The sequence below is a fragment of the Hyaena hyaena genome, unplaced genomic scaffold (assembly GCF_003009895.1).
Source record: "Hyaena hyaena isolate Hyena2069 unplaced genomic scaffold, ASM300989v1 scaffold_700, whole genome shotgun sequence".
Lineage (NCBI taxonomy): Eukaryota > Metazoa > Chordata > Mammalia > Carnivora > Hyaenidae > Hyaena > Hyaena hyaena.
The window spans coordinates 50,992-63,320 of record NW_024081331.1 but is presented as its reverse complement, the minus strand read 5'-3'; the positions used below and the strand labels follow the sequence as shown (position 1 = coordinate 63,320).

The 12,329-nt window shown below is 39.2% G+C and overlaps 1 protein-coding gene across 1 annotated transcript; it reads left to right on the top strand.

Moving 5' to 3' along the window:
* Window positions 1-549: 549 nt before the first annotated feature.
* On the top strand, window positions 550-6,095 carry CLEC4E (C-type lectin domain family 4 member E). Its single transcript, XM_039217562.1, has 6 exons — window positions 550-760; window positions 1,558-1,650; window positions 2,504-2,593; window positions 3,788-3,939; window positions 4,617-4,732; window positions 5,740-6,095. The coding sequence occupies exons 1-6, from the start codon at window positions 694-696 to the stop codon at window positions 5,909-5,911; spliced, it is 690 nt and encodes a 229-aa protein (XP_039073493.1). The 5' UTR covers window positions 550-693; the 3' UTR covers window positions 5,912-6,095.
* Window positions 6,096-12,329: the final 6,234 nt, after the last annotated feature.

Genomic DNA, 12,329 nt, shown 5'->3' with positions numbered 1-12,329 from the left:
ATACTCAGCACAACATAAATGCAAAATGATCAAGAGATGCAAGCAAAGGAGGAAGAAACAAACATGAACTATGAAAAGAAACTCACATGGCTGAGTTATCTGTGCCAAGTGTGAAGATTTAGTTTGTCTTCTTTCCCACCGACAAATGTGTGACAGTAAGCTCAGAAGTGAAACTGGGAGTACAGAAGTGGGCCCCACAAATATCAGAGACAGACTGAGGGATGAGTGAGGTCTGGAAGAAAGTAGACAATTTTTTTAAAGCAGGCTTCACATCCAGCACGAAGCCCAATGCGGGGCTTGAACTCCCCACAGTGAGATATCAGCCCTTTGAGCTGATTTCAAGAGTTGGACACTTAACCGACTGAGCCACCTGAGTGCCCCAAATAAAAGTATCTTATCCACCAAAAGAAAACAATATGTTTAAGCCCCTGATATTTCCCCACAGTCAGCCCATTTCTGTTGATACTTACCAATTCATCATTTCCCCATTTTGTTGTTTCCTAAGATGAGGAGACTCGTTGCCTGGTAAACTCCCTTGCCCTCCTTATGCAAGAAAGGAAACCCTGACTGAAACACAAAGCCACAGAACAAATTAATGTTATTATGTCTTAGGGCTGAACTTTCTAAAAAAAACAGAAAAGGATTCATTTTCCTTGGATCTTAGCAGCAAAATACTCCTGGACTCAGAAACTGATGAGAGAAGGAGAGAGAGAGAGAGAGAGAATGAATTCGTCCCAACCATCTACAACACAAGGCACAGGTAAAATTTGTAACTCTCTCTTTCTTGGGGGAATGGGGGAAGCAGTGATAAATATGTTGAGGGATAGGACAATAGAAACGTGTCCACTAAAGTAAAAGAAGGGAGACGGAGACAGAATGCAAGGGAAAGAACCGACAGTGGTGAGGAGACACTGTGTTGGCCTGAGGATTGCTGAGCCAGATTATAGGGAGAACCGAATCAGATTGCTGTTCCACCCTTTCCCTGTGTTGCATTGGGCAAGTCACCTCACTTCTCCGGAACCCACTTTCCCTGTCTGTGAAATGTTTATCGGGTGGGAAGAGGAGGAACTACGAGATGACTGCCCACGTTTTACATGAATGGGTTTACAAAGGGCTTGCAAGCGAAATGAGAGGCCAGAATGAGGAGGGCAGGAGCGAGACAAGGAAAGCAGAGAGGCTGAGAGGGAGGAAGGGAAAGACAAAGACAGGAAAAAGAAGGGGGAAAAAGCCTGGGAGACTTAAGAAGGAAAAACAGAACATCTATCTCAGTTCACGAGTCTTAGGATCAGCAATGGCTTCTTCTAGGGCTTCTAAAAGCTGATTCCCAGACCAGGCACTTGGCGACTCCACAACAGTTCTAATGAACTGTGAACTCTAGAGGTGAGGCCCCATTATCGGTGTTTAAACAAACTCTCCAAATGCTTCTGATGCATGCTGACGTCTGAGAATTACTCCATAGCGACAGCGCTAGTGAAGGAAATAAGTAAGGTCGAAGAAGAATCTCTTTCGTGGCTTGCTTAGGGAAGACTGGCCATGTTTGCTTATTTCTTTCTACAGAGAAAGGGTGCTTCTCTTCCCAAAGGCTCTTGTGGACAGTTGCTGGGGCCTCCATTCTGCTGCTCAGTGTCTGTTTTATCACCAGATGCGTTGGTGAGTTCTAAAGGTCAAGTTTAATCTCCCTGGTGAATCTTAATAGTTAAATCTTTCTTGTTACCTGCGGGTTCTGTTCTCCCCCAAAGGGTACTCATTCCTGTTCCGCTTTCTTCCCTTTTGATCTCCAGGTTATTCCTCAATTAGAACCCCAACTAAGTACAGAATGGTTACCAAATTTCAGCGACCTCTGACATGTTTTTCATGATAGACATTTTTCATTTCGTTGGTGGCCTTGAGTCTTTGCCTTCGTACTTCTATCATTAGTGGGAACTTCTCCGTGGGAACCTAGCCAGAGACATGACAAATTGCTTTTTGGAACAAGGGTAGGGAGGGCTGGCATAAGAGAAAGTGAAAGCGTATTTGTTTTCTCTGGGCCTTTGGACCTGAAATAAAGTACATTCATCTTCATGAATCAGGAAAACTGTGAAATGTGAATGCCCTCTCTTTCCTTGAGGAAGTAAAGCTTGGTACCTCTCCATGTAAAAGGACAAATAGAGAGTAAAAAAAGATATCATGATGATTGTTGGTACTTTTGTTACAAATACAAGAATGATAAACTTGGGGCGCTTAGGTGGCTCAGTCGGTTAAACACCCGACTTTGACTCAGGTCATGATCTCACAATTTGTGGGTTCGAGCCCCGCGTCGGGCTCTGTGCTGACAGCTCGGAGCCTGGAGCCTGCTTCAGATTCTGTGTCTCCCTCTCTCTCTGCTCCTCCCCCATTCATGCTCTGTTTCTCTCTGTCTCAATAATAAATAAACCTTAAAAAAATTTTTTTAAATTTTACAAAAATGATAAACTTAATTTTTTAGCAAGAATAATAAACATAAACTCTGCACTTTTCCTTACAGTAACGTATCATAGCTTTCAACTCTGTGATGAGAAAAAGTTCCAGCCATACGAGGATTTAATGGACTTCTCCTGCTACAAAGATAGATCAGGTATAATAGTCCTCAAATTTGAACATCAATATTTACATATCAACACTTTTTGGCTTCTAGCTTGATTTGGGGACAAGTAAAGTAGTTGGATGATGTCCTGTTTCTCAAAAACAAAATGTAAAATCTTGCCTGTACTAGGAGAGACTGATGAGGAATTGGTAAGAAGACAGGTCTAGAACTTTGAAAATGCGATTAGCATTGGACAGGAAAGCCTGGGCACGTGATAGCAAACTTTTAGAAGAAATTTGAGGTATGTGTGAACAGAAGATCTAGAAGTGGAAGGAGTGCTCTTTCTTTTCATTCCTCACTTGCTTCCCAATGAGATGAAGGAGAAAAAGATATAGAGACTAGGGAATTTGGAGATAGCTCAGAAATACATTCCCTATGGTCTCATGTATATAGATTTGTTCCAAGTCTTAGCAAAATGCTACATGATGCTCCTCTGGACCTTAATTTCCTCACCATTAAATCGAGAAACACTGAACTATTTCTTTTTAATAAAGTTCAAAGACTTATATTCTGTAAATATTCTAAGAAAAGTAGCCCATCTCTACAACCAGTTTGGAGATTTTATTGAGGGCATATTGCTTAGGCAACATGAGAGATGTTTGCTTAGAAGTCACTCAGATAAGATGCATAACTTTCTCTGACCTTGGCATTCTAAGAACAGTTAATAGAACTCTATATCAGTAGCATAACTGAGATAAATTGTATGTATGACTGCATTTTCTGACACATTTAGAAAACAAGGATTATGTCTCAGGGCACCTGGATGGCTCAGTCAGTTAAGCACCTCACTTCGTCTCAGGTCATGACCTTGTGGTTCTTGGGTGTGAGCCCCACATCGGGCTCTGTGCTGACAGCTCGGAACCTGGAGCCTGCTTCGGATTCTGTGTCTCCCTCTCTTTCTGCCCCTTCCTCACTCATACTCTGTCTCTCAAAAATAAGTAAATGTTAACACAATTTTTTTAATTTAGAAAATAAGGATTATGTCTCAAAAGACAAGAGAATTGCTAATTGTGTTTATTGATGTAGGAATTCTCTAGAGTCTTAGATAGTAAGATAGGAAGTGAGTAAGGACCAGGGGCTCCAAGGTACCAGTGAGACTAGTAATGATGAACTTTGTGAGGCCAGATGAAGCTGTTTTCTTACTTAGTTGATACATGACACTCAGGGAAACTTCTCTCCTTCTAGGTTCAGTCAAGAATTGCTGTCCATCGAACTGGGTCCATTTTCAATCTAGCTGCTACTTATTTTCTACTAACACCATGACCTGGGCGTCAAGTGTAAAAAACTGCTCAAACATGGGAGCGCATCTGGTTGTTATCAACACACAGGAGGAACAGGTAATCGGAGCACAGTCACCTCCAACATCAGTGTAACATCTTCACAGGATTTATCCCTCTTCCCATACATGTATATGCTGTTTGGTCCACAATGACTATTTGTTAAATGAATGTATTAAAATGCATGTTGTTCCTACTATGTCTATAAGTCGATACCTACTCTAATTTATTGTCATCACTGGAAGAACCTAAAGGGGAAAAAGAGAAATTTCCATGTTCAATACCTTTATTACCAAGACAGGAAAAGTGGGGGGGGAGGGGACGCTGAGAGTTCATTTTAGAATGACTATTGTACTGTTGAACGCATCATACGATTATGTCAGATATGCCAAAGATATATTCGTTCTCTTTAAGCTGTGATTAATAATCTTTCATGCTGGACATATACAGTAGCTCTTGCTACAAATAACAGTAGATCAACTTTAGTGAGTTATTGAGAAACTCCTTCTCTGTTAAAGGTTCTTTTTTGTTGGTTTAATTCTATGTTCAGTATATTTTTACCATGATAAAAAAATCAGGAGATACTCCTCCACGATCTTACAATGTCAGAGCCATTTATCTGGCACCTATAATCAATATCCTACTTTCTCTCTTTTAATAAGAATTACCTTTGACATTTGTTCAGAATGGAAATGATTGATCTTCTACTGGTTTTTTTCATTGTGTTTCTCCTCTAGGAATTCCTTTTCTACGCAAAACCTAAAAGGAGAGAGTTTTATATTGGACTGACGGACCAGGTGACTGAGGGGCAGTGGCAATGGGTAGATGGCACACCTTTCACAGAATCTCTGAGGTAATTTCCTTCTTGCAGGACAATTTTAATGCTGTCTCAAGTCTCAAAGTTAGACCATTGTTGAGGGGAGTTCTCAGAGCCTCCTTCTATCCCATGAGATATTTTCAGGTCAATCCTTGGTAATTTTACATGCAAGAAGATAGTCGAAGGAAGCATGTGAACCTCATGCTCCCACTTCCTGAGACCATCCGAAGAATAAAGGGGAAATAACAGACGAAAGTGAGGAGGGCATTAGAACCGAAGACCAATTCATTGGAAATGCAGCGGAAGCAAGGAGTGAAATTCAGAGTCTTGTACCCCCAAACTAGTAAATGTGACCAGAAACAGTGATTTGAGAAAGCCGATTTAGGGAGTGAAAGCGGGGACTCCCTTGATAATGTCTCTTTTCTCTTTGATGGTGACCTTACGTCATCAGAGCACAATCCTTTGGAGGTTTCATAGTTTTTCTCTCACTAATTATTTCATTTCATGTAAATTACACCTTTCCGAGACACATCGATATCATTAATCTTCATTTAACATTTGAGGAAACCAAAGGTCAGGAAGATTAAATCAATTCTAAAAGCACAACCGCCATGCACTGAGAGATTTTAGAAAGTTGCTTCACTATAGCATTATAACACCACAAAGGATGCATCTACATTAATACAAACTCAGTGCGGAATAAAGGGACCCAAATGTAAGTTGAGACACGAGGTGAAGGAAACAAATTCACGAGTATCGGTGCTTCCCATAACTTCTCATTCTGGGTCTACAGCCATGAGGAAGCACAGACTAGAAAATCAGGAATATCCAGTTGGGCTTCACCACCCATGAACTCTGAGACGTGGACTAATGGTTTGGCTTTTCCAGGATCCCATTCATTCATCAATAAAATGGAGTTTATAATGCCTGACTCACAAAATGGTTGCGAAGTCACCCAACACAAATGTCATTGGCCTAGAATCTTAGGTCACATGGCTTCCTGTCGCTGAGATTTTAAGTCCCCCATATTTGCTCTCTTTCAGCTTCTGGGATGAAGGGGAGCCCAATAATATAGTAACAGTGGAGGATTGTGCCACTATCCGAGATTCTTCAAATCCGAGGAAAAATTGGAATGATGTGCCCTGTTTCCTCAATATGTTTCGGATTTGTGAAATGCCTGAAATAAGTGCTTTAAATAACCAAAAAATCCTTTAAGAACAGAAAGCACAACTGAAATGCTTAAATACAGAGGAACAAGAGCATGAACACAACACCAACATGAGAAAAGTGTGCACCGCACTTATTAAGAACTACACAGGGACTTCATCAGGACTTTGTTGCTCTTGATATAAACAAATAAGTAGTTTGGGGGCACCTGGGTGGCTCAGTCGGTTAAGCCCCGGACTTCATTCGGCTCAGGTCAAGATCTCACAATTCATGAGTTCGAGCCCCACATCAGGTTCTGTGCTGACAGCTCAGAGCCTGGAGCCTGCTTGGGATTCTGTGTCTCCCTCTCTCTCTGCCCCTCCTCTGATCACAATCTCTCTCTGTCTCTCTCAAAAATAAATAAACATTAAAGAAAAGTTTTTTTTAAAGATTTTAAATAAAATAAGTCGTTTTGAATGTTATAATTTGTGATCCTGATTGACATGCATTTTTCTCTATTTTAGTCTCAGGACTTCTCTAAATTTACCAAACAATTCTCTAACCAATGCTGGGAAAAGTAAAGAATACTCCTTTTGGTACATTTGCTTTGTGAATATTTATTTGAAAATATAGAGATATACATCCAGTACAGAGCCCAACAATGAAGAGGATTTTCTTTTTTTTTTTTTTTTTTTTTTTTACAAATAGTTTATTGTCAAATTAGTTTCTACATAACACTCAGTGCTCATCCCCAAAGTGCCCTCCTCCATGCCCATCCCCCCCTCCCCCCCACATCCATCAGTCCTCAGTTTTTGTCAGCATTCAAGAGTCTCTCATGGTTTGCCTCTCTCCCTTTCCCCCACCATTTCCGCCCTTCTTCTCCCGCTTGTTCCTCCGTCAAGTTCCTCCTAATCCTCCTATACGTGCAAACATATTATATTTGTCCTTCTCTGCCTGACTTATTTCGCTCAGCATAACACCCTCAAGGTCCATCCATGTTGCTACACATGGCCAGATTTCATTGTTTCTCATTGCCATGTAGTATTCCATGGTATAGATAAACCACATCTTCTTGATCCATTCATCTGTTGATGGACACTTAGGCTCTTTCCATGTTTTAGCTATTGTTGAGAGTGCTGCTATGAACATTGGGGTACATGTGCTCCTATGCCTCAGCATTTCTGTATCCCTTGGGTAAATTCCTAGCAGTGCTATTGCTGGGTCATAAGGGAGTTCTATTGTTAGTTTCCTGAGGAACCTCCACACTGTTTTCCAGAGGGGCTGTACCAGTTTACATTCCCACCAACAGTGCAGGAGGGTGCCCGTTTCTCCACATCCTCGCCAGCATCTAGAGTTCTCTGATTTGCTCATTTTAGCCACTCTGACTGGCGTGAGGTGGTATCTCAGTGTGGTTTTGATTTGTATTTCCCTGATGAGGAGGGATGCTGAGCATGGAGGATTTTCTTTTTTAATTGTCTTTCATTTTTTAAAAATTTTATTGTGTTTATTTTGTATGTCAAAGATTAATTATAACAGAGGCTTAAAAAGTAATTCCAACTAACAAAGCCATATATCCATAGGTCAGATAGGAGTGACTAAGAATCCCATCAACTAATCCATTACATTTGCTGGTTATCATTAACCCAATAGCTGGCATAATGCTGGCAAAGCTTGTCACAGAGATCAACCCAATGAACCAATTTATTTTTAAGATATAGACGAACCGTTGATTTTAAAACCTACCTCACTGGACTCACCTCTATAGAAGCTATCCAGTGCTATATTGTTAAGTGGATATATATGAAATCTCCAAGAAACAATATTAATAACTTTTATAAAATAGATCATAAATTTGCAGTGAAGCAAAAACACCTTTATATTTTCCTTCAGGATATCAAAATATAAATATAAAAATATATAAATACATATAAATACTGATATAAATAAATCAAAAAGGGTTTATAATTTCATTAGCATCTTGAGAAAAATAGCCCTACTAGGAATAAAACTCAAAATAACTATACAGAAGATTTTTTAAAAATTTAAATCCAAGTTAGTTCCCATATAGTGTAATAATGATTTCAAGAATGGAATTTAGTGATTCATCACTTACATATAATACCCAGTGCTCATCCCAACTGGTGTCCTCCATATTGCCCATCACTCACTTAGCTCATAATACCCTGCCAGCAACCCTCAATTTGTTCTCTGTGTTTAAGAGTCTTTTATGGGTTGACTCCCTCTCTGTTTTTATATTATTTTTGCTTCCTTTCCCCCATGTTCATTTGTGTTGTTTCTTCAATGCCACATATGAATGAAATCATATATTTGTCTTTGACTTGTTTTGCTTAGCATGATACACTCTAGCTCCCTCCACGTCATTGCCAACGACAAGATTTCATTCTTTTTGATGGCTGAGTAATACTCCATTGTATAGATATACCACATAAAGAAGAGGCTTTTCAAAGCACCTTTGAACAATCTTCTGAATTCAGGCTCTGTGTCAATTCTTCTCCTTTCTGGCTCCTGGAAAGTCTGCCTTCTCTTCTTGATTTCTTACTGTTTTCATCCCTGCCAGAGCATGTATCCTCACTATGCTCTCATACAACCAATAAGAAACCTCCTCAAGTCATGAAACTTATTCTTACTCCAAACACATGTGGAGCCTTTCTGGCTAAAGTCTTTTACTGCACCTAGCTAGGGAAACGCCAGGTTATAACCTTCAACTCCAAACAGACTGTGGTTTTGTCTGTTCATCCCAAGGACTCCTTTTACTCTTTATTCTCTTCCACTGAATAACTGAACTTCACTTGGATTTGTGGCTATCGCTCAGTTAGGGCCAGGGTTCAACAGCCAAGTTGTTCTAAGAGAACACTCAACTTGATAATTTCCTATCTCAAGCCTATCCACGAACTGCATAATATTTTAATCAGTGCTTATAAGGTGATTCAAGAATACTTAAATAACGTGGCACCTATAAGAACCACACTTCTTGCACACAGCACCATAGAGAGACCCTCAAAATTCATACACTGAAATTAATGTGTAATCATTAGATGGGAAAATTCAACTGGGTGACTATAGTATATGGTAAAGCCTTGGATTGAGAGTAACTTGTTCTGCGAGTGTTCTATAGACAAGCAAGCATTTCCAATAAATTTTAACTTGATAAATGGACGATGTCTTGCAATATGAGTAGTATGTGACACTGAATGTCATAGGATCACAACTGAGCCAATGGTTCTTCTCTCTCTCTCTCTCTTTTGCTGCGGGATTATGGGTGATCACTTCCCATGTTCAGATGCTCAGTCTCAGACTGCAACGTTTGGCAGAAATCAATGATTTTTCAGAACATTGGAAGATGCCCACAACTGGCACTAGTGTATTTTTTGTCACTGCAAAGCACCTATGGACAGTCCTTTGCTTTTCTGTACAAGAGTAAGTTTAGAAATGTTTTACTTCATTCTAGGTCAGGCTGCCTGCAGATATAGACCCTTTCCTCTGTTGCCGTATTGCCAGTTACATTAAATATAGTATATGCCAAGAGTTTATCGACACTATACTGAAGTCAACATTCGTGTGAGTGTATACAATGGCCCCTGTGCAGAAAAAGGTTTTATTGAGCCAACAGATAGCAGTGATTCTGTTAGTGATAGTGAAAGTCGTCCTACACAATAACCTTCCTCTCTCTGGTCTCCCTCACACCAGCCATGAACGTATTCAAAGCTAAGGGCAGGTTAATTGGCTTTATTTTTCTTTATATTTTATATTTTCTTTGTTATTTTGTATTATATTACAGTATTGTAATCATTTTTATATGAATATTTTGGGGATGTGGAATGAATCATCTGAGTCTCCATTATTTTTTATAGGGAAATTCACTTTGATATACAAGTGCTTTGGATTACAAGCATGTTTCTGAAACGAATTATGCTCGCAACCCAAGGTTTCGCTATATTAGTTTTCCTTAAAATGTTTATTCCTCTTAGATATATGTGACAATATGTAGTTTTCTTTATTTTTATTATATAAAGGAAACATTTCTCACTTAAAAATTATTTCAGATTATGATAAACCAATATAATGAAATACTATTTACTTATATGGAACAATATATAAACATTTTCCAAACTATATTTTTAGGTAAAAAATGTAAGATGTTTTCCCCAAAAAGCAAATAATCCAATTTAAAAATGGGCAGAAGACATTAACAGACATTTCTCCAAAGGCATCCAGATGGCCAACAGGCACATGAAAAGATGCTCAACATCACTAATCATCAGAGAAGTGCAAATCAAAACCACAATCAAAACCTCATACCTGTCAGAATGGTTAAAATAAACACACACACACACACACACACACAAGAAACAAGTGTTGGGGAGGATGTGGAGAAAAGGGACCCCTCCTGCATTCATTAGTGGGAATGAAAACAGGTGCAGCCACTGTGGAAGATAATATGGAGGTTCTTCAAAAAGTTAAAAATAGAAATACCCTATGATCCAGTAACTGCACTACAAAGTATTTACTCCAAGCGTACAAAAACACTAATTCAAAGGAATACATGCATCCCAATGTGTATAGCAGCATTATCTACAATAGCCAAATGATGGAAGCTTAAAGAAGATGTGGTGTATATACAATGGAATATTATTCAATCATATAAAAGAATGAAATCTTGCCATTTGCAACAACATGGATGGAGCTAGAGAGTATAATGCTAAGTGAAATAAGTCAATCAGAGAAAGACAAATACCACATGATACCACTCATAGGTGGAATTTAGGAAACAAAACAAAGGAGCAAAGGAAAAAAACAGAGAGACACAAACCAAGAAATAGACTCTTTTTTTTTCTTAAATAATTTGTCAAGTTGGTTTCCATATAACACCCAGTGCTCATCCCAACAAGTGTCCTCCTCCATACCCATCTCTCCCCTTCCCCTCCCCCCTACCCCTATCTGTCCTGTTTGTTCTCAGCATTCAAGAGTCTCTCATGGTTTGCCTCCCTCCCTCTCCCCCACTATTTTACCCCCCTTCTTCTCCCCCATGGTCCTCCATTAAGTTCCTCCTAATCCTTCTATATGTGCAAACATATGGTATCTGTCCTTCTCTGCCTGGCTTATTTCATTCAGCATAACACCCTCAAGGTCCATCCATGTTGCTACACATGGCCAGATTTCATTCTTTCTCATTGCCATGTAGGACTCCATTGTATAGATAAACCACATCTTCTTGATCCATTCGTCCGTTGATGGACGCTTAGGCTCTTTCCATGACTTGGCTATTGTTGAGAGTGCTGCTATGAACATTTGGGCACATGTGCCCCTATGCATCAGCACTCCCGTATCCCTTGGGTAGATTCCTAGCAGTGCTATTGCTGGGTCATAGGGGAGTTCTACTGTTCATTTTCTGAGGAAACTCCACATTGTTTTCCACAGAATTGGACCCACAAATGTATGGCCAACTAATCTTTGACAAAGCGGGAAAGAGTATCCAATGGAAGAAAGACAGCCTCTTTAACAGATGGTGCTGGGAGAACTGGACAGCAACATGCAGAAGAATGAAACTCGATCATTTTCTCACAGCATACACCAAAATAAACTCAAAATGGATAAAGGACCTGAATGTGAGACAGAAATAGACTCTTAACTACAGAGAACAAACTGATGGTTACCAGAGGGGAGGTGGGTGGGGGGCAGGGTGAAATAGCTGAGAGGATTAAAGAGTACACTTATCATGATGAAAACAAGCAAGCAAACAAACAAAAATCCCTTAGATTTGTGGGGGAAAAAATTGCAAGATGTTTAAGACAATGTAGATAATGTTGCTATTAGTATAAAAACAGTAGGTTATATATGTATATACATTTATATAACACATATAAACATACACGGAAATACATAGAAGAAACTGAACATCGTAATGACCCTGAAGAGGCATTTAAGGGACTGGAGTTCAGGGTGGAAGATTTAACTGATACTTTTATTCACATCTTTACTGTTTGCTTTATATATATATATACACACACACACACACACATATATATACTACTTTTTCAAAGACAAAACCAGTATTTAAATTTTTTAAGTTTTTCAAATTTCTAGGCCTACCACAATGCTTTTAAAATTTTGCGTTTATTTTTATGAAAATTACTGTCAGGTGTCTTAAAGAAATTATGAAGAATAGAAGTGCCATGAGAGTTGGGAATAGATTGAAAGGGCCCAAGGGTGGAAACAGGGAGACCAGTCAGCAGGCCATCGCAATAATCCGGGTAAGGAAGATGGTCTGTGCTAGTCACCACGGAGGTAATGAAAAATAATTAGACTGTGAGAAAATAGATTAAGGACATAGATGCCGACACAGATGTATAAAATCACATAGAGAGCACATTTTATTGACAACTGAATCTCTACCTATATAAGGAAAAATGGACAATATTAACAATACATTTTAGCATTTACATAAAATTATTACAAGTTTTGTAGA